The following is a 20,504-nucleotide window of genomic DNA, read 5'->3' as shown; positions in this document are numbered from 1 at the left end:
GAGTGGACTAAATGAGTACATTTACCGCGAAGCATGAGACGAGAAATAGATATGACATTCATTTGTTTGTGTTTCCGAACAAAGAGTGAAAGCATCTTCGAATATCTTCGCATGTTTAGTTCTTAGGTCCTAATCAAAGATGTAATTATCTAAATCTGCAGTATTGTAGTGTACGCCAGATACATCAGTATCACCTAGACAGCATAATTATGTGTTTTCCCGAAACCATTATGTTGTCATAAATAGTAGCATATTACTGAGATAAACGCTGACAATACCAAAGATTTTACTCTGGTAGGCCAATAAATATAATGGAGAAATTGTGGTATTTATATCCCTTATATGTATATTGCAGAAGACTTTGTTGTGGCATTGAGTAAAAGACAGGAGGTGGAGCTGGAGGTAGCAGAGCTGAAGATGTTGAGGTTTTCGTTGGGAGTGACGACGATGGACAGGATTAGAAATGAGTTTATTAGAGGGACAGCGCATGTGGGACGTTTTGGACACAAGGTGAAGGAGGCGGGATTGAGATGCTTTGGACATGTGCAGAGGAGGGACATGAGGTATATCGGTAGGACAATGCTGAGGATGGAGAAAAGAGGAAGGCCAAAGAGGAGGTTAATGGATGTGGTGAGGGAAGACACACAGGTAGTTGATTTGAAAGAGGCAGATGTAGAGGACAGGGGGGTTTGGAGACGGATGGCCGGCTGTGGCGCCCCATAATGGGATAAACCGAAAGTACAGTAGAGTGTTTTGGGCACTGAAGTTTTCACGAATTCCAGCATTATCAACAAAAAGTGTGCCATGAACTTTTGGTCTACATGGGTTGGAGTGAAAGATCTTAAGTGGCTGCTATAGAGCTCTGATCTCAATCCTATTGAGCAAGATTAATTGGAATGTTGACTGTACCCCAGAACATCTCACATCACTTACATCAGTACCTGACTTTACTAACACCCTTTTAGCTGAACGAGCACAAACCTCCACAGGCACACTCCAAGATCTAGTGCAACATCTGCCAAGAAGATTATGGAGGTCAAGTCAAGAAGCTTTTATTGTCATTTTAACCATGTATAGCTGACGTAGTACACAGTGAAATGAAACAACGTTCCTCCTGAACCCTGGTGCTACATAAAACAACGGACTAATAAGTAGCCTCCCCACATAAAGTGCATCGTGTTCAAGACAGTTCAAGACAATACAGGACAGCGCAAGACAAATACACAAAAACACAAAATAGCGCCGCCAGTAAACCCGTGTGTGTAAAAGAGTAAAGCGAACATTGTAATTAACAAAAATGTAAACAAAATGTTGTGCAAAGGAGCAATAAAAAAGATGCGTGGAGGTTATTATAACAGCAAATAGGGACTAAATGTGGAATGGGATGTTCAAAAACACCAATTTTTTGTTGAGCTGTCTACAATCATTTATACATAGAGTATAACTTTGCTTTGTTTCTCCTGAAAGTAGCGCCTTTATACCTGTCAAAACCCCTTTCGCCCAACTAAATGTGGAATTATGGTCTCTCTTATAGGGTTATTCTGATAATTGAGGTTTATTGGGATCGCCAATGAAATACTCTTGACAATGCTGGATATACTAACGACGTTACTCTATTAAACCAGGGTTGGCTTGACGGGAAACTGGATCCACTAGTTTCATACGGGTTATTTTCGCTATCCGCTCCTAGCATGGTGTGATATCGATTTTGCCGATGGTTAAATGTCTTAAAACCACTTGGAGGTATTGAACGTTTGATGTTTGGTGCAAAACTAGGTTTCTTTCCTGAAGGCAATACATCATTGTCTCTCCATAATGTGCTGATCCAAGCGAATAACCAATGAAACAAGGTCCAAATGCCAATCCCAAACCAGTACTTACAAACCATGGTACAAAGTGTTTAGCTCTTCCAGGTCCCATCTATTTTCATTCAGCAGAATACTAAATTCCTTTGACGTCGAGAACTACTCAGTCTTTTCGTTTTGCTGTTCTCCTGAGAAGAAAATATAAGGAGTAGGAAACCAATGTTAGTAAAACCATAATCAGGAAGAAAATACAAAAATGTCAGTGTAGAAATGTGTAGTCTGAGTATTTCAGTCTTGATTTAATACTGCTCTGATGTAGAGTAGGTGAGGGCTGTAAACATGGTGAGAGACTTGTGACATGTAAAGCACAAAACAAAGTGCTTTCACATACGTACAGTAAATTCGCAGGGGTCTTATTATGTGAATAATCATACATCCAACAGACAGTGTCATTTTGATTATTGTGTGAGAGATATTTTACACAAAAAGAAATGCTTTGCCTTTTTTTTTTCCTTTCGATATTAATTGATAATTATAATCGATAGATTATATCAGGCAACCTTAAACACTCAAAGAGCCATTTGGACCCGATTTCCAAAGAATAGGAAACACAGGGAGCCACAAAACCCTTTTGACCCAACTTCGGAAAAAAAGACGGTGGGTTGAATGTCACTTTTAAATAAAACACCCAATGCCTACTTGAGTTCTCCTTCGAATTTGATGAAATAAAAAGCCAAATTGAATTTATCCACCTGCTGCAAAACCAAAAATCTGTCTGCTTCTGTGTGCTGGCATTCTTTTATTTTGTGTACTGGAGCGTGCAGTCAGCAGTCAACCTGAATAAAAAAAAAGACAATTACACTGAACAATTAAAAAAATATAATTGCAAAATAATAGCGAAATAAAATATTTATTCTATTTGGTTTATGTGATTTTTGCTTCTGAACCTCAAACCTTTCCTTTTCTTGGATTTATCCATGGTTGGTCTACCAGCGGACAAAAAGCTCAATAAGATCAAGATCAACAAGATTACCATCATTTTTTTAAATTTAGACTAACATGTAAAAATACTCTTAAGTAAAATAAAAACAATTCTAATTAATTTATCCGGAGCTAATAATAAATTAATTAATACATTGTTCAAATTATTGAATAAATTCAAATTACATTTTTTTTTTTCAAATTTCTTTTTTTTTTTGTAAATTAGTGGAGTTTTCCTACACCGCTGTGACCTAATTAAATTACCGGGAGATGCAGGTTGCCGACCCCATAATTAGATATTAATAAATAAATTAATATCTAATTATGGGGTGGGCAACCTGCAGCTCCCGGTAATTTAATTCGAATTTTTTTTTAGTTTAGTTTAGAGGTTTTTTTTACATGTTAGTCTAAATTTGAAGATTATGGTGATCTTGTTGATCTTGATCATGTTGAGCTTTTGTCCGCTGGAAGGCCAACCATGGATAAATCCAAGAAAAGGAAATGTTTGAGGTTCAGAAGCAAAAATCACATTAACCAATAAAATTAATATTTTTATTAGCTATTATTTTGCAAATATATATTTTACATTGTTCAGAGAACTAGTCCTTTTTTTTCAGGTTGACTGCTGACTGCACGCTCCAGTACACACCATAAAAGAATGACAGCACACAGAAGCAGACAATATAATAATAATAATTAAAAAAAATTGTTTCAAAAATAAAACAAAGCAAAGAAACAAAGCGTTTTCAAATTCTTCATTAATTTCCCAATTATTCTATAAAATCTATGCCTTAATTAGTGTGTACAATGTTAGTGCAAAGTTGTATGTACACTGTCTGCACGGCTCTTGTAAACTGATTGCAAATAACAATGCACAGACTCAAGGCAGGGACATTGGAGAGCTTCTTGTAACATGAGCTGATTGTAAATGATTACTGTCTTTTTCTTCGACTCTGAGTTCAGGTGTTCCTGCTCTCTTTGTCTCAGCCTGGGCAATCGTAAGAGCAACTGTAGCAGATTCCAGGTAAAGGGCTTTTGCATGCACACTAATGAAAACTGAGCTGTGATGTAAGGGCCTAGATTTAGCATGATGAAAACATTTGCTTATTGTACCTTCATATTTATTTATTTAACTTCAAATGTATTATAGCTTAATGCTAATTTAGCATGAAATCCTTAAATGCAGGCTGAAGACAAAATTTAGCATACAATTCGATGCTAATACATTATTTGGATAAAACTTTGTGGACACCCGACTATACGCTTTTTGAACATCCCATTCCACATTTCATCCCAATTCACTCTTATAATAACCTCCACTCTTTCGGGAAGATCTTCCACTAGATTTTGAAGTGTGTTCTTGTGGAGTTTTCTGCTCATTTAGCCTGAAGTGTGTTAGTAAAGTAAGATACTGATGTAGGGTGAAGTTGGTGTTTCAATTCATCTCAAAGGTTTTTAGTTGGGCTGAGGTGAAAGCTTTATAGCAGGACACTAAATATCTTCTACTCCAGTTTATACGTTGACCTGGATTTGTAAGTAGCAGTTAATTAAGACATCCTGGACATTTGAGTGCCTCTAACTTTGTGGTAAAAAGTGTATGGAATCCGTTCTCAGCATGTAAATATCATATATGTAAAAGCTTTAGTGTTAAAGATGTTTCACTAACTTTGTGACCTTATTTGCCTGGGATGTAGTATATTATTTATTAAGAATTATAAGATTTTGCTGCCAAAAACCCTATACCATTACTAACCGTTACGTCCAGACGATTTTACACACCAATGCAAATGAAATTGCAACAAGCTTTTGTATATTTTTCCCATTTGCATATTTGCCGTGATAAAATCTCAACTTCAAAGGTTAATCTGCTAATTGTTTCTCCGTCTTGAGGGCAAGCAGAGTTCAAGATTTCAATCTAGCTTTATAATTTGTCAATCAATGAAGAATAAGTATTGAATAAAATCTTTACTGATATGTTTAGCAAGTTAACTGTAATCCATTTCATCTCTGCGTTGTGTTACTTTAGTGGTGAAATCAGTGGGACCCCCAACATCTGCAGCTGAGACCACTTGCCTGTTATTCCACTCAAATGAGACTGTTTGCTTTTATATATAATGTCTGCAAAATACAATTTAAAGAAAATGAAATTGGGTCAGTACGAGAGAACGATCATATGGATGCGAATAATAATATTGTTTAGGCATGGATTAATAGAATAAAGCCATCAACAATCAATTTTAAAGAAAAGATAAAAGTACATCCATCATCTTAGCAAACACACATAGATTAAAACATAATTGTCTGTAAGTCTATTTAAAAACTGGCTAAACAAAATATCATTTTCATATCTCATATAAAGACCGAACAGTTTTAAATTAAAATCAGCATCATCAGCATTTTTTACATACATTTAATTCAATGTACTTGGCATAGTCATTTCTTTTCTTTGATGTAGATACATTACATGGACCAATCTGAACAGATGTAAAAAGGCATGATGTAAAAGTGGTCAAACAGACACTTTCTTGTATAGATTGTGGAAGAGAATTTCAAAGATGAGGAGCAGCCCAACTTAACAAACAGAAGATACAACAAGGGAAACAGATTAAGAAAATCTGAGGATATGCTTTGAGATGTCAGTATGAAGCAAGTCAGAGAGATATGAGGGAGCAAGATTATGAAGAGCCCTAAAAGTGAGAAGCAGAATCGAGTACTCGATTTGATATTTGACAGTAAACCAAATCATGAAGCATGTACAAGAATGACTGTAAAATTGGATACGAGGAACGGACTGATGTTCTGTAGATGGAATTACACAGACCAAGTAATATTTTTCATGTGCTTTTCAAAGGACAATGTACTATTAAGGAGGACACCAAGACTCTGAGAAGATGCGGAGATTATAAAATGATCACTAGAAATTTCTTCTAAACAATTCAAAAGAGAGGAGAAAAGACGACTACAAATTGGTTGGGAGGACAAATAGAGCTGGTGTCATCTGCTTAACAATGAAAATGAATGCCATATTTCCTGAAAAAATATAACTAAGAAGTGATAAGTCAATTAAAAATAAAAGTGGGCCTTGTGGAACACCAGCGGTAACAAATGAGGAGTATGATCTGAAGATTTTAAGTTGGACAAATTAGAAATTGGGAATAAACCTGAGAAGAAACAACCTTTCCAAATTTCCAAAGGGGAAATTGGAAAATGTGGGAAAATCGGCAAAATAATTAGTATCATTGGTCAATTTCCTAATCTTAAAGTTATTCCAGCAACCTTAAAAGCTGAAGGAACCACACCAGAGGTTAAAGAAGAGTGTATTATATCTGTTTACTATACCAGATAGAGATGGTTCCCTGGTGGTCTAGTGGTTAGGATGCGGTGTTCTCACCGCTGCGGCCCGGGTTCGATCCCTGGTCAGGGAACCGACCCCAGCCATTAGGGGTGCACAAGCCTTAGAACTGGTCCCAAGCCCGGATAAATAGGGAGGGTTGAGTAAGGAAGGGCATCCAGCGTAAAAACATGTGCCAACATGCGGAACCACTGTGGTGACCCCTAATGGGAAAAGCCGAAAGAAAGTTACTATACCAGATAGAGAAGATAAGCAGGCTTTGACTAAGTGAGTGAAGAGAGGATCTAACCAACAGATGAAAGACTTAGATTGCCGAATAAAACTTGATATTTCATCAACAGTCAAAAGTTCAAAGCTATAAAATGAAGACAGAAGAGAATCATGGGAAAGCAGATACAACAGATCAAGCGCTATATTAGTTCGAAGAGTTAATTGTTGATAAATATTGTCAATTTTAGTATTAAAAAAGGTTATACATTTATTGCATAAATCTAGAATTCATTCATAAAAGTTCCAAGCAACATCCCTTAGAACACTGACTTCATGAAACGCTGAATGAGCACAAATATCCACAACCCATTTTAAAATCTAGTGGAACATCTTCTCAATGAGTGGAAGTTATTAGAACAGCAAATGTGGACTGGGATGTTCAAAAAGAAGATACAAATCTGATTGTCAGGTGTCCACCAACTTCTGTACTATGTAGTGTTTGTCTATAAATATGTAATAGATTTGTTTAAGGTTTCCGCCATTCATTTGTTCTCTCATATGTGTCAATTCATTTTTCTTTTATATTTGCCTTGCATAAACTACTGCATATGTGAGCCCTTTTCAAAAGCCCTTTCATTTGGAAGGTCATGGCTTATTGGTTAAGGTATTGGATCTAAAAAGTCTTGAAATCCCATCCCCACCAAGCTGCAACCCCAGGGCCCCTAAACAAGGCCCTTAACCCTATAGCTGCTCTGGATTAGGTTGCCTGCCGAAATGCCCCCCAAATCTCTAAAAATGTTCGAATGTTTGTGTGCAGCACTAAATAACAAACGAAATGCAAATTTAAATTGCATATATTATTCATTTGTTTGTTAAGGTCCCCTGGTGGTCTAGTGGTTAGGATCTTACCGCTGCGGCCCGGGTTCGATCCCTAGTCAGGGAACCAACCCAGCCACTCTTAGTGCCGGACCCAAGCCTGGATAAATGGGGAGGATTGTGTTGGGAAGGGCATCCAGCGTAAAACATGTGTCAAATCAAACATGCGGATGATCTGCTGTGGCGCCCCCTAATGGGAGAAGCCGAAAGAAAGTTTATTCGTTAGTTTGTTTGTTTTATTAGGAAATTCTGCAAGGCATATATAATCTTATGATCTCAACTATTAATCCATCGAGCTGTTAATATTACTAATAAGCAGCTTTTTGTTATGTAGATCCTATTGTATAAAATTTCTATACTTGGCATGTTGTTATTAGGTTCCATAGCTTTATTGCATTTAAAGGAGCATAGTAACCAGGATGAACAAGATTAGCCCGTGGTATTTGAGTGCTTAATTGCAACCGGTGATTAAGGCGGTGTGATATGTTTTGTATACATAAAAAAGACCCTTCAGAAATGCTCCATTGATGATCATGTTTACAGGGATAATTATCCTCAGATCTCAACGATGCAGCTCAGAGTGAACATTTATACCCAGATTAGAGAGGCTGGAACAACTGAGATGAGATGTGAAATGTATCCAAGCAGTACATTTATTTATGTAAGATGAACTAGAACACAGCTGGTTTTGCAGTTTTTTCCGCCAATAGTTCTTAATAATCTTAAAAATTCTGCCCTTTGTCTCTGTCTTCCCACTTCCTTCTTACTATTACTCACAGTCTTGGTCCCTTTTTCCTACATTATTTCCTACATGATTTTCAAATCTCTCGTCTCCTCGGTAGATGCTGGGAGCTAAGCGCAGGCAACATCAAATGGATCTATCAAGTCCCTATCCTGACAGCCATTGGGGTAAGTGAGGAAAAAAAACCATGTCACACATATGCAATAAACACTTCTCAAGAGGCTGAGTGTGTCTGAACAAGTGCTGAAAAACTGAGGCGGTTCCACATAAGGTGAAGGAAATTGCTTGCCTTTGCGCAAATATTATCCCCCCCCCCAACTGTGAGTCTGAAGCCCCTGAGTGAATGTGATTCAGACAGGAAACAGATTAGACTCCATATTGTGTTCAGGTGTGTTTGATCGCGAGACACGTTCACATTTACGCCTTCAATTAACGGGATTAGCAAGTGAACAGATATAGTCACATAGCAGAACCATTATACCAAACACAGGCTTGATTTGTGCAGTTTGTGAGGACTATGACAGGCAAAGACAGCAAGACTAACAGAAAAAAAACCGCTGAGCTCAACAGGGAACTAATTACATATCACAGGAGTTTTCATGTTCAGCTCAGATTTATGTGTTAGAAAAAGACACTGTGCTTTTTCCAAAGAAAATGATCAAAGCTTTATGTCTCTAATGCTCAACCACACCGTAAATGCTTAGTTTAGATAATATTTGTAAATTTCAATATATATTTTTTGGATAAGTCATTAAATATGTATTGCATTGGACATTTCAACATCTGAACATAAATCTCTGTGAGCAAACTCTGAAATCTATCCAGAGGAGTGAAGTGTAATAAGAGCAAATACACCCAGCAGAATTAGCAAATTGTTAATTAAAAGATAAAAAGAGTTTTTATTTAGTAAAATGTTTACATATAAACTTTTGTTTCTCAAAAGTTTATGCTGGTTCTGATAGAAAGGTGTCTGAATAAATATTGTGTTGTGTATAGTGCTGTATAGCCTTAGAGCAGTCAGGGTGCCTCTTGTCCACCACGGAAACCAGAACTAGACCACGTAGCAGTGGACCAAGGTGGCCTGGTCTGAAAAATCACGTTTTCTTTACAACGTCTCTAGGTAACGAACGTAACCCTAGTTCCCCTTCAGGAACTCGAGCTGCGTCGAAACGCTATGGGAGGATTTTTGGAGCGCTCTTGAAAATCCTCCCATAGCGTTCGACGCAGCTCAGTTCCTGAAGGGGAACAATGTGTTGCTTACCTGTGGAACAAATGGTACCAGGATGCACTATGGGAAGAAGGCAAGCTGGCGGAGGCAGTATGATGCTTTGGGCAATGTTCTGCTGGGAAACCTTGGGTCCAGCCATCCATGTGGATGTTACTTTGACACGTACCACCTACCTAAGCATTGTTGCAGACCATGTATTCCCAGATGACTGTGGTTTAGGAATAGTTTAAGGAGCATAACAAGACATTTGAGGTGTTGACTTGGCCTCCAAATTACCCAGATCTCAATTCAATTAAGCGTCTGTGGGATGTGCTGGACAAACAAGTCCGTTCCATGGAGACCCCACTTCACAACTTACAGGATCTAAAGGATCTGCTGCTAACATCATATATATATATATATATATACACACACTATATTGCCAAAAGTATATGTCGTTGGCCCACCCTTTGCAGCTATCACAGCTTCAACTCTTCTGGGAAGGCTTTCCACAGGGTTTAGAGTGTGTTAATGAAAATGTTTGACCATTCTTCCAGAAGCACATTTGTGAGGTCAAACACTGATGTTGGATGAAAAGGTCTGGATCGCAGTCTCTACTCTAATTCATCCCGAAGGTGTTCAGTCAGGTTGAGGTCAGGACTGCAGGCCAGTCAAGATCTTAAACACTAAACTCACTTATACATGTCTTTATGGACCTTGTTTGTGCATGGGTGTGCAGTCACGTTGAAGTTGGGAGCATAAAATTGTCCAAAATGTCTTGGTATGCTGAAGCATTAAAGTTCCTTTCACTGGAACTAAGGGGCCAAACCCAACTCCTGAAAAACAACTACAAATACATCATAATCAGTCAGACAAGTACCGTTCTCCTGGTAACCACCAAACCCAGACTCGTCCATCGGATTGCCAGACAGTGCCTTAAGTGCTTTACACCACTGCATCTGATGTTTTGCATTGCACTTGGTGATGTCAGGCTTGGATGCAGCTGATCGACCATGGAAACTCATTCCATGAAGTTCTCTTTGCACTGTCCTTGAGCTTATCTGAATGCCACAAGTTAGGGGTCTGTAGCTATTGACTCTTCAGAAAGTATCAGCATCCGCTGACCCGCTCTGTGATATTTCGTGGCCTACCACTTTTAAGACTGGACTTATTGCACAGGTGGCATCCTATCACGGTACCACGCTGGAATTCACTGTGCTCCTGAGAGCCAATTATTCTTTCACAAATGTATCTCTTTGTGCAATAAAGCAATGAGAAAATAGTGAACTTTATTTCTCTCTCCAAAATAGCCTATTTACGTTGTAGTGGGGTATTATGTTCCCTTAATTTGAGTCGAGTCTATTACTGGTTTCCTAGAGCACTGGAGTGCATGTGTAATGCTAGGAAAGTAAAAGCACAGAGCACTGGTAGGTTTAGGGAATACGTTTTATGTTCAGCACTGGTGATATTGATGCAGACACTGTACATCCTCTTTCATCTTGAGAACAGATGAAACAGGAAGACTAGGCTTTGTATAAACTGAAAGTTGGAAAGGAAAAAAGGATTTATACCGACTGCCGAGGCAGAGGGACTGAGCTGGGAAGGATGTGCTGCGAATTAGAGCAATTAAGGATGCAGATGGGAATGTGTTGACTGGTGAGGAGAGTGTGTTGAGAAGGTGGAAGAAGTATTTTGAGCAGCCAATGAATATGGAAAATGAGAGAGAGAGGGGTGGATGATGTGGAGAAGGTGAAGCAGGAAGTGGACAGGATTAGTAAGGAGAAAGTTAGAACAGCGATTACGAGGATGAAGAATGAAAATTCGGTAGGAACAGGTGGCTTACCAGAAGAAGCATGGAGATGTTTAGGAGAGATGGCAGTGGAGTTTTTAACCAGATTGTTTATTAGGATTTTGAAAGGTGAGAAGTTGCCTGAGGAATGGAGAGTGTGCTGGTACCGATTTTGAAGAATAAGGGAGATAACTACATGGGAATAAAGTTGATCAGTCACACCATGAAGTTATGGGAGAGAGTAGTGGAAGCCAGGCTGAGAGAAGAGATAACCGTCTGTGAGCAACTTTATGGTTTCATGCCGAGGAAGAGCACCACAGACGCATTATTTGCTTAGAGAATGTTGATGGAGAAGTATATACAGTGTGACAGCAGTGAAGTGTGCAGTAGGAACGACAGAATGGTTAAAGGTAGAAGTTGGACTGCATCAAGGATCGGCTCTGAGCCCTTTCCTGTTTGCAGTGGTGATAGACAGGTTGAAGGACGAGGTCAGACAGGAGTCTCTGTAGACCATTATGTTTGCGGATGATATTGTGATTTGTGGTGAGAGTAGGGAGCAGGTTGAAAAGAGCCTGGAGAGATGGAGGTACATGCTGGAGAGAAGTGGAATGAAAGCCAGTAGGAGTGAGACAGAGTACATGTGTGTGAATGAGAGGGAATGCAGTGGAGTGGTGCGGTTGCAGGGAGAAGAGGTGGTGAAGGTAGATAAGTTTAGGTATCTGGGGTTAACAGTGCAAAAATAATGGAGTTTGTGTTAGAGAAATGAAGAAAAGTGTGCAGGCAGGGTGGAGTGGGTGGAGAAGAGTGATAGCAGGATAGATTTGTGATAGAAGGGTATCTGCGAGAGTGAAAGGGAAAGTTTATAGGACTGTGGTGAGACCTGTGATGTTGTATGCTTTAGAGACAGTAGCATTGAGTAAAAGACAGGAGGTGGAGGTGGAGGTGGAGGTAGCAGAGCTGAAGATGTTGAGGTTTTTGTTGGGAGTGATGACGATGGACAGGATTTGAAATGAGTTTATTAGAGGGACAGCGCATGTAGGACATTTTGGAGACAAAGCGAGAGAGGCTAGATTGAGATGGTTTGGACATGTGTAGAGGAGGGATATGGGGTATATCAGTAGGAGAATGCTGAGGATGGAGCCACCAGGAAGGACAAAAAGAGGAAGGAGGAGGTTTATGGATGATGATGGATACAACTTTGTGGTAACAGTTTGTGAAAGAACCTTATATGAATGGTAAAGTCAGGTGTCCTGATACTTTTGTCCATATAATGTATGTTAGAATGATGGATTGTTTATTTGTTGTTAAACAGTTCCCTTATTTTTGCCACAACTGGTGTCTGTCTAGTAGTTGATGCTTTTGACACACTGTAGACCAACGTGGCCTTTAGTAGTGCTGTGTAAAGAATTACACATATTTTATACATACGTGAATCCCATTTAAACAGCATATGCTTATAGTGCAAAAGGAAACACTTCCAGAGGAGATGTGTTATTGTGTTTACTTTTTGCTCTCGCTCTTCCACACAAATAGTTGATAAAACTGGGTGTGCAGATTTGCTGTGTGTGATGAATTTGAATTTCTTTCCAGCTCTTTTTGGCTCTTTCTCCTCAATCTCATCGTAGTAGTCACAGAAAGGCTTACAAAGGCAAGGATCCAGGGATAGCTTCCAGATCCATCATGACCTAGTGCCTCATAGCTAGGGTTCTAGAGATTAGACACCAGTTCCACACTGACCCTAAAGCAGGTACTGAAGTTGAATGAAAGATTACAGGGATAATAATAGCTTGAAACACTGTTCTTTTAAAAAAAATGGCATACTCTTTCAGTTTTTGGGCTCAACAGCAGGTTAGATCATATCTCTCCAAATTCAGTTTTCACAGTAATGCTTTGTCTCTTGCTTGACCTATTTTGATGCTGCAATCCATGGCCTCCCCAAAAAGCTCAGCTCCACAAGTAATGCTCTTCTGATTGTTGCCAGATTGATATCATTTGTTCTATTTTTGCGTGTTTTGCATCATTATTATTATTATTATTATTATTATTATTATTATTATTATTATTATTATTATTATTATTATTATTATTATTATTATTATTATCATTATTATCATTATTATTGCTATTATTACTATTATTATTATTATTATTATTGCTATTATTACTATTATTATTATAAATGCTCTATTTGGCAACCACAAAAACCAACACAATCAGTAACATAAATAAAATTATGTAAAATTGTATTTTTTTTTTTCAGCTGGTTTGAAGCAAATGATCAAGATAAAGCACTTGGACACAGGACTATAATTATTATGACGCAAGTTGCAAATTAAAAAAACAGATGTTTAATCGATCACATTTTGCAGGGAAATCCCCCAGAGAGCACACACACACACACACACACACACATTCACATACACAAACACACACAAATCTACCTGCTAAATGTGTGCAAGTTCTGCTTCAGCATTGTTGCGTGCGCCTCGGTTGCTAATTGGGAAAAACGGCAGCACAGCATTATTTCAGGTCAATGTGCATGTTCAACATTTGACGTCCTGTAGCTTTAAACAGTGATTGAATATTCAGGCCCTGACTGCAGTCGGTCATGCGTGAACAGGATATGTTGCTTAACCGTGGAAAGAAAGTCGCATGAAAGGAAAGTACAGCTCAATCTGTTTAAGACATGCTGAGAGTGTGCTGATTAAATCAACAATCAACTCAACAAGAGGGGGTACTCTTTATTAAATCACCTGTAAAAATGTGAAATCTAATCATATGTCATTAAGGAAAACTTCGCTGTTATACTATGCACGCATAAATGGATTCGGAGGAACTGATCTGCATTTAAGTGCCTATCAGTGAACGGGTCACTATCCAGTACAACTCAAGAATGATAAACTATAATGAATGGATTTTAGGTGTCACCTGGATGAGTCTGGTTCCTCTCAAGGCATCATCCTTATACCATTATTACCAGCATTGCTCACTCATTAGGGATACATTTATAGGGGATCCTTTTATTCATTTCACTGCTAAGGCATCTATATAAATTTAATTCTATTGAGCGTATGCACTATATGGACAAAGTCACATTGTAGTATGAAGCATTGCATTAGCCGAAAATTTTCCTTTTACATGAACTAGGACTGGACAGCTCCTTCAAAAGATGGTTTACATGGGTTGGAATGGAAGATCTCAAAATATTCAACACATTTGGAATTTACTGGAACACCGAACGCACCCCTTTTGTCTATATAGCATGCTTCGATCTTGTAGTTTTTGTGTAGGATCACATAACCTCCACTGTTTGAAACAGGAATAATTTGTATATTATTACTGTATTATTACTATATTATATTATTTATAATATTTAGACTGTACATGGTTTAGAACTGCTATTAAAAAAATAACCTGCAATTTCAGGAAATAGGGGAAAAGTCCATTTATATTATTTAGGGTGTGTTATGAACACTGTAAACAAGGTTTTATGAAAAGAGTGGCTAAAGATAGAGATATGCACATTAAGTGTTTAAGCTTTACGCTAATTTTCTTGCATCACCTCCCCTTTTCCTGGGCTCGGTCTGGTTTTAACCTTGACCTAGTTTTATTTACGGATGTGTATCCTAAATAGTGTATGAAAAAACAATTCCCATTGAAATTCATTCTAGCACTTTTAAAGATAACCAGTGTTTCATTCACAGAGTATACACTTTATTTATTAAATCTTTTAAACTAACCAAGAATGTACAGCAATGCAAAAAGATTGGAATTCTAATTTGTTGCTTTTTTTTATGATCTTGTCACATATAAAAACACACACCTCCATAACTGGAGAATGTCTTGAATGCTTTGAAATTTCAAAAACAACAACTGCAAGGCAGCCTTAATGTAATAAATTCTTGTGGGCAACAGGCATAGTCCTTATTACAGTATATAAGTTCCCCCACAACATTTCTTTCTTCTTCTATAGGAAGGATGGCGATCTCTGTTTTTTCCTTTCGCTGCCTTGTGCTTGAACTTTGCCAGCTGTTTGGTGGCTCACATTTGCTACAAAAGACACATTAGGTTCCCAATGCATTCATAGACGTGTCGATTTGTCATTTGGATCAAAATGGTAATAACGATGAAGTTCCTTCTGACTTTTCGTGCCAATGAGAAAGTTTTCTTCCTACATAATACTCACCCCATTCCCCAAAGCATAAGTGCTTACTGAATGGACTGACGAAGGTGAAAAAGACATAAAGCATATACTTTAACACCTACCAAATCTAAACCCCAATTGAACGCCTGTTGGAGAATTTGGAGCAACATGTTAGACAACACTCTTTACCACTGTCACTGCATATGTTGATACATGTGCATACATTTGCTATTAAAATTCTTGTCAATTCATAAATAATGTTCGAATGTGATAAAACTCCAATGACACCAACACAGGACTGCGTCTTATTAGACCACAAATTAACATTGTTGGTTTTCTTTTGTAATTTTGTGTGTCTGTTTATTTCTTTAAACTACAAGAATGAGATTCAGAGTTTGTTTTGTGTGTGTGTGTTTTTCTTCTAATTCAGAAGCCTTGTTAAACCATGCTAGAAATCTGACTCACAGACTTCCAACTGTGCTCATTCAGCAAGCAGTTAGCAGTTTTCAAATAATTCCTTAACCAGCATGGGAAAAAATCCATTATTCTCATTCCAACCGCTAAACAAAACACTCGTGATTCAAAAATAGCCATCTGGTAGCAGCTTGCAGTGACAGGCTTTGATTCATGGAGAGTGATTATATCTATGAACTGGTTAGTAAGCTCAGCAACTGTCAAAAGCCTAATGAATTCGCTGCTTTGTGTTCGGCCTGAATGGACTTCCGGGTCTCGTACAACTCGTGTCAGTACCTGCCATTTACATAGACTTGCGTTCTTTTACTTTACATTGAATCTACGGTAGTAGATAAGTGATTTTGGGGGCTTTTCTATGGGTGTGATTATAAATCATTCTAAAAGCAGCAATATAAAGAGTAGAGTGTGTGAAGGTCTTGGAATTAAGATCTGTTTCATTTCTGTGTAGTGAGCATAACTAGATTCAGCTTACAGCAGGAGACTTTATTGCACAAAATGAAACTCGATATCTTATGTACATTTCTGTAAGCGATTCATCACCTCAGTGATTCAGTGATTGTTTTTTTCCTTCCCCATTCTCTTTTACTCAGCTAAACTTCATCCTATTTGTGAATATTGTTCGGGTGCTGGCAACCAAGATCCGGGAGACCAACGCAGGCAGATATGACACGAGAAAACAGTACAGGTTTGTGTACCATTTTTGTGCACCTCAATCATTTCATATCTAGAGATCACGCAGTATCAGTTTTAATTCTCAGTGAAACACTGGCATTGGGATTCCTGGAGTGAACTGCCCCCGCGGTAGTAAGGTGCTGTAGATGAGAAACGAGCTTCAGGCAAATGTTGTAGAGTCTTTTCAGCCAAGAGTGCATGCTCTAGGAATTATATGAGTCAAGGAAGAAATAGATCCCGTAGTGCTCCTGCTTATAGGCAGCATTATATGATCCTGATCACAGTATTGGTATTTTGTGGTTTTGTTCCACTAGTCAGGCGTCTTGTTCTATTTGATCCTACGTGTTTGCTGATTTAAGTCTAATACATTTACAAAACAGTGTATTTTACTATTTTACTGCAAATAGCAGAAGGGTGAAAAAAAAACAAGCCCAGATCATGCACATGAAGTGATGATAATTGCTACCTTTTGCTTTCTAGTGTTCAAAAGCTATTTGTCCATATACGCAGTCAGAAAGCAAGCAATCTGCAAAGGCATGCAATTTGGTGCGGTTAATAACAGTAATCAATTCTTTTGAAAAGCTATCCCACTGAAATATGCAGTATAATCACAGCTGCCAGTCTGACCAGGTGGCACTTTTGCCAACAAGGCCACATCACCTATGTTTACAAAATTATAAAAGAGGGTGTCGACACGCATCGTTTAAATCGTGCTTTTCAAAAGAACACGAGTTTTCGATAAAACATCACAACGCTGGCTATATGATGAAATGATCTACTTTCCCCAAAACTTTGTTAATTCGATTCAACTTCCAACGAGTTTTAGATTTTTGTGTGTAAGAGAGAACATTATTATACGCCATCGATTCCTCAATGGGAGTGGATTAGTGGATTGTTGGTGGATCAATTGAGGAGCTTTAAACCCGATGTATTCTCTAGTCTTTGCCCGTTAAAAAGTTTCCAATATGAGCCCTGTAACGTCACACCGAATTTATTTGAATTTTGTATGTAAAATTTCCTGGTAATTCAGAGCTTTGTGCAAAATATAAGTTCTTGCATCAGCGAGGTGGCACTGAGTTCATGTTACTGCAGATGTTTTCTGTGTGGATTCTGTCCAGGTGCTTTGTGATACACTGCCAGGGGTGGATTAGCTACTATAAATCAGCCCTCTGGCTTCCCCAGCAGTTGTGTACCATTGTTTAACAATCGTCTTGGGAGTAGTTCCCAAATCCACTGCAGCTCTGACCTGGATAAAGTCTTAGAAAGATAAATGATCTTCTTTAATCCTAGTGTTGGATTTATGTACTGTACAGTGTTGTCTTTTTAATAATACTTCTCTGTTATCTATCATAGATAAAGAATGATTTCTGCTCGCATGTTTCGTAGGCTAATTTGTACATTGTATGCTGCTGTGTGTTCTGAAATATCATCGTAATGACTTCATCACCTGACCTCTTGTGTCTGCAAACAGGAAGCTGGCTAAATCCACGCTGGTGTTGGTCTTAGTTTTTGGTGTGCACTACATTGTGTTTGTGGGAATGCCACACACCTTCGAGGGACTCGGCTGGGAAGTTCGCATGTACTGCGAGCTCTTCTTCAACTCTTTCCAGGTACTTATTCATCAGCTAAGGTGCAATTTGCACACCTCAGACAATCACATATCATGTGATCTTCATTCAATGATGCAATGATTTGCTAGACTATTATAAACTACATAATAATTATTGAATCGTATGCATCTGCAGAGGGAATTCAAGGTGTAACTAATAACTAACCAGTATTTAGTAACTTATTATGTGTTCTAATTTACACTATGGTTCCAGATCAGCACTTTCATGGTAAGGGCACACAGGGCTTCCTGAACATTCCTTCCAAGATATATTTCCTCTTTGCTGTTATAATAATCTTCTCTCTTTGGGAATTTGATAATTCAGCTACAAGAATTTTTGTAGGTAAAGGAAGCCTGAGGTATGTTGTGAATTGTAATTTATCCCATAGAGGTTCAGTGAGGATGGGGTAAGGGTTCTGTGGCAAACAATATCCTTATGTAGCTTGCTTTATAAGGACTGATATACCCCATGTCCCTCCTCTGCACATGTCCAAACCATCTCAATCTCACCTCCCTCACCTTGTCTTCAAAACGTTCTACATGATCTGTCCCTCTAATAAACTCATTTCTAATCCTGTCCATCGTCGTCATTCCCAACGAAAACCTCAACATCTTCAGCTCTGCTACCTCCAGCTCCACCTCCTGTCTTTTACTCAATGTCACTGTCTCTAAACCATACAACATCTCAGGTCTCACCACAGTCCTATATGTTTATTATGAAGGTATAATTTCAGTAGAAGTTCTCTTCCCATTCAGCACTCAGTGTGTGTGGTATTCTTGAAAGCTGCAGTTAACACAATAAGTGTGTACAACGAAAACGCAAGAATTGTGCAGTATTTTACAAATCCGTCCGTGCCGGTTTTAAAATCCATGTTTTATGCATTTTGAAATGTTATTCATGAGATCTACCTGCTGTTTTGACAAAGCCTGCGCTCCTGGTTGCCCAGACCTCACACTCTTCTGTCAGGGACTTTAAAGTGCAGCCTGACAGCTGCTGTTTAGCCTGAAAATCCTATGTGCAGTTTGGGCATTTTGCACCGTCTGGTAGCTTCTTCTCGTTCGAAATCATCACATGTTCGTCTGCAGAAAACTAGAACTGTTTTAACAGAAACGTATACTCCCTAACTATCCACCGGTTCAATTTCTTTAAATTGGTCTGCAAATCGAATGCAGAAGTTATTGAAAACCCTTTGTTATTGGAATCCCAATCTCATATAGGCCTTCAGTGCAGGAGTACATATAAATTAAATACCCAGGCAGTCCATTTAAGGTCCCCACACACAACCTCAGCTGAAATTAAATCTCTCATATTGATATTCAGTGCACCGTTTTCTTTCCTTCCTTGTACATGCCCCAGATTTCCATCATCCTGAAACACAAAGTGAATGAATACTTGAGGTCTGTTTAAATGCTAATGAAATATACTTACCTTGACTAAAGGTTTTTTTTGTTAATGCATAATTAACATGATTAGCAATCTACATAAATTAAATGACAGCATGCACTTAAATGATGACAGCTTGCTCTACTCCAGAGCTCCGCTCTCCTGGTGTAATTATTCAAACGCAATATTGACCCTTAGTCCTGTATTTTTCTTTTTTACCTAATTTAATAAGGGGCTTTGTTCACAATTTTCATAATTGCCATCTTATTCATTGACTTCTAAGGCATTGATATTTTGATATTTGACAAAAAAAAATATAGAAAAATAATTGTTGGTTATTTATTATGGAATAATGATGAAGTGCCTTTTAATGATTGTGTTACAAATTATTATTATGATTACAATAATGGAGAAGGGTACTCATATAATGGATGATCATTTTGGATCTGAGAGAGAGAAACTGGTGCAGTGGGAAGAGTCTAATCTTCACTTTCTGTATTACTTTACATCCATTAACATGAAAATGGTACGTGGTTCCACATAGCAAAAATTTATACCTTATAGAAATTGTAATCCACCTGAAATCTGACCGCACACTTGATACCCATGGCTTGTGTCTACTTGTCTGCCATCATAATTAAACTCTGCAGATAACTGAGGGTTGATGTGCCTCAAATGTCACTGGGCTGAAAAGAAATCAACTTGCTTGTGCAGTTTGAAACATGAAGGAATGTTTACTTAATGATGCAATTTGCAATTTGAAGTCTATGTTCATACGGCAGGTTGCTAATTTGTTGGACACAAAGCATTGGCATTGGTTCAGAAATGTTCAATGAGCTTAATGAGAAGATTAAAATTCACCTATTTTTACCCATTTGTACTCATTTTAATCTTTTAAGCTTACGGTTTTACTGCCAAATAATTGCCAGTAGAACCAAATAATTGTGGCAAATAATTGTGCACATTTGAAGCATTTATTTCTAGTAAAAATTACTATATGGACTTCAGACGTATGTGGTTCTTCCCAATTTTTACAACAAAGTTGTAAGCACGCAATTGTATTAGATGTCTTTGGATGAGGTAGTATTGAATTTTTTTCCTTTTCTTGAACTAGCAGACCCGAACCTGTTCCAGCATGGCAGCACAAAGCCGGCTTCATGAAGTTATGGGTTGGAGTGGAAGATCTTGAGTGGCTTGCTATAGAGCTCTGATCTCAACCCTACTGAACACCTTTGGAATGGAATGTTTAAAAAGCACAT

The 20,504-nt window shown here is 38.1% G+C and overlaps 1 protein-coding gene across 1 annotated transcript in view; it reads left to right on the top strand.

Annotated features, from left to right (window-relative positions):
• The window catches only part of pth2ra (parathyroid hormone 2 receptor a), a 64,319-nt gene that overhangs the window by 40,448 nt on the left and 3,367 nt on the right, over window positions 1–20,504 (top strand). Inside the window, exons 8-11 of the mRNA XM_046845993.1 lie at window positions 3,750–3,810; window positions 8,067–8,133; window positions 16,171–16,265; window positions 17,724–17,862. Of these exons, the coding sequence (XP_046701949.1) occupies window positions 3,750–3,810; window positions 8,067–8,133; window positions 16,171–16,265; window positions 17,724–17,862 (362 nt within the window). The remainder of the gene's footprint in view (window positions 1–3,749; window positions 3,811–8,066; window positions 8,134–16,170; window positions 16,266–17,723; window positions 17,863–20,504) is intronic.

The sequence above is a fragment of the Silurus meridionalis genome, chromosome 3, assembly GCF_014805685.1.
Source record: "Silurus meridionalis isolate SWU-2019-XX chromosome 3, ASM1480568v1, whole genome shotgun sequence".
Classification (NCBI taxonomy): domain Eukaryota; kingdom Metazoa; phylum Chordata; class Actinopteri; order Siluriformes; family Siluridae; genus Silurus; species Silurus meridionalis.
This window is presented reverse-complemented; position numbering and strand designations above follow the sequence as displayed.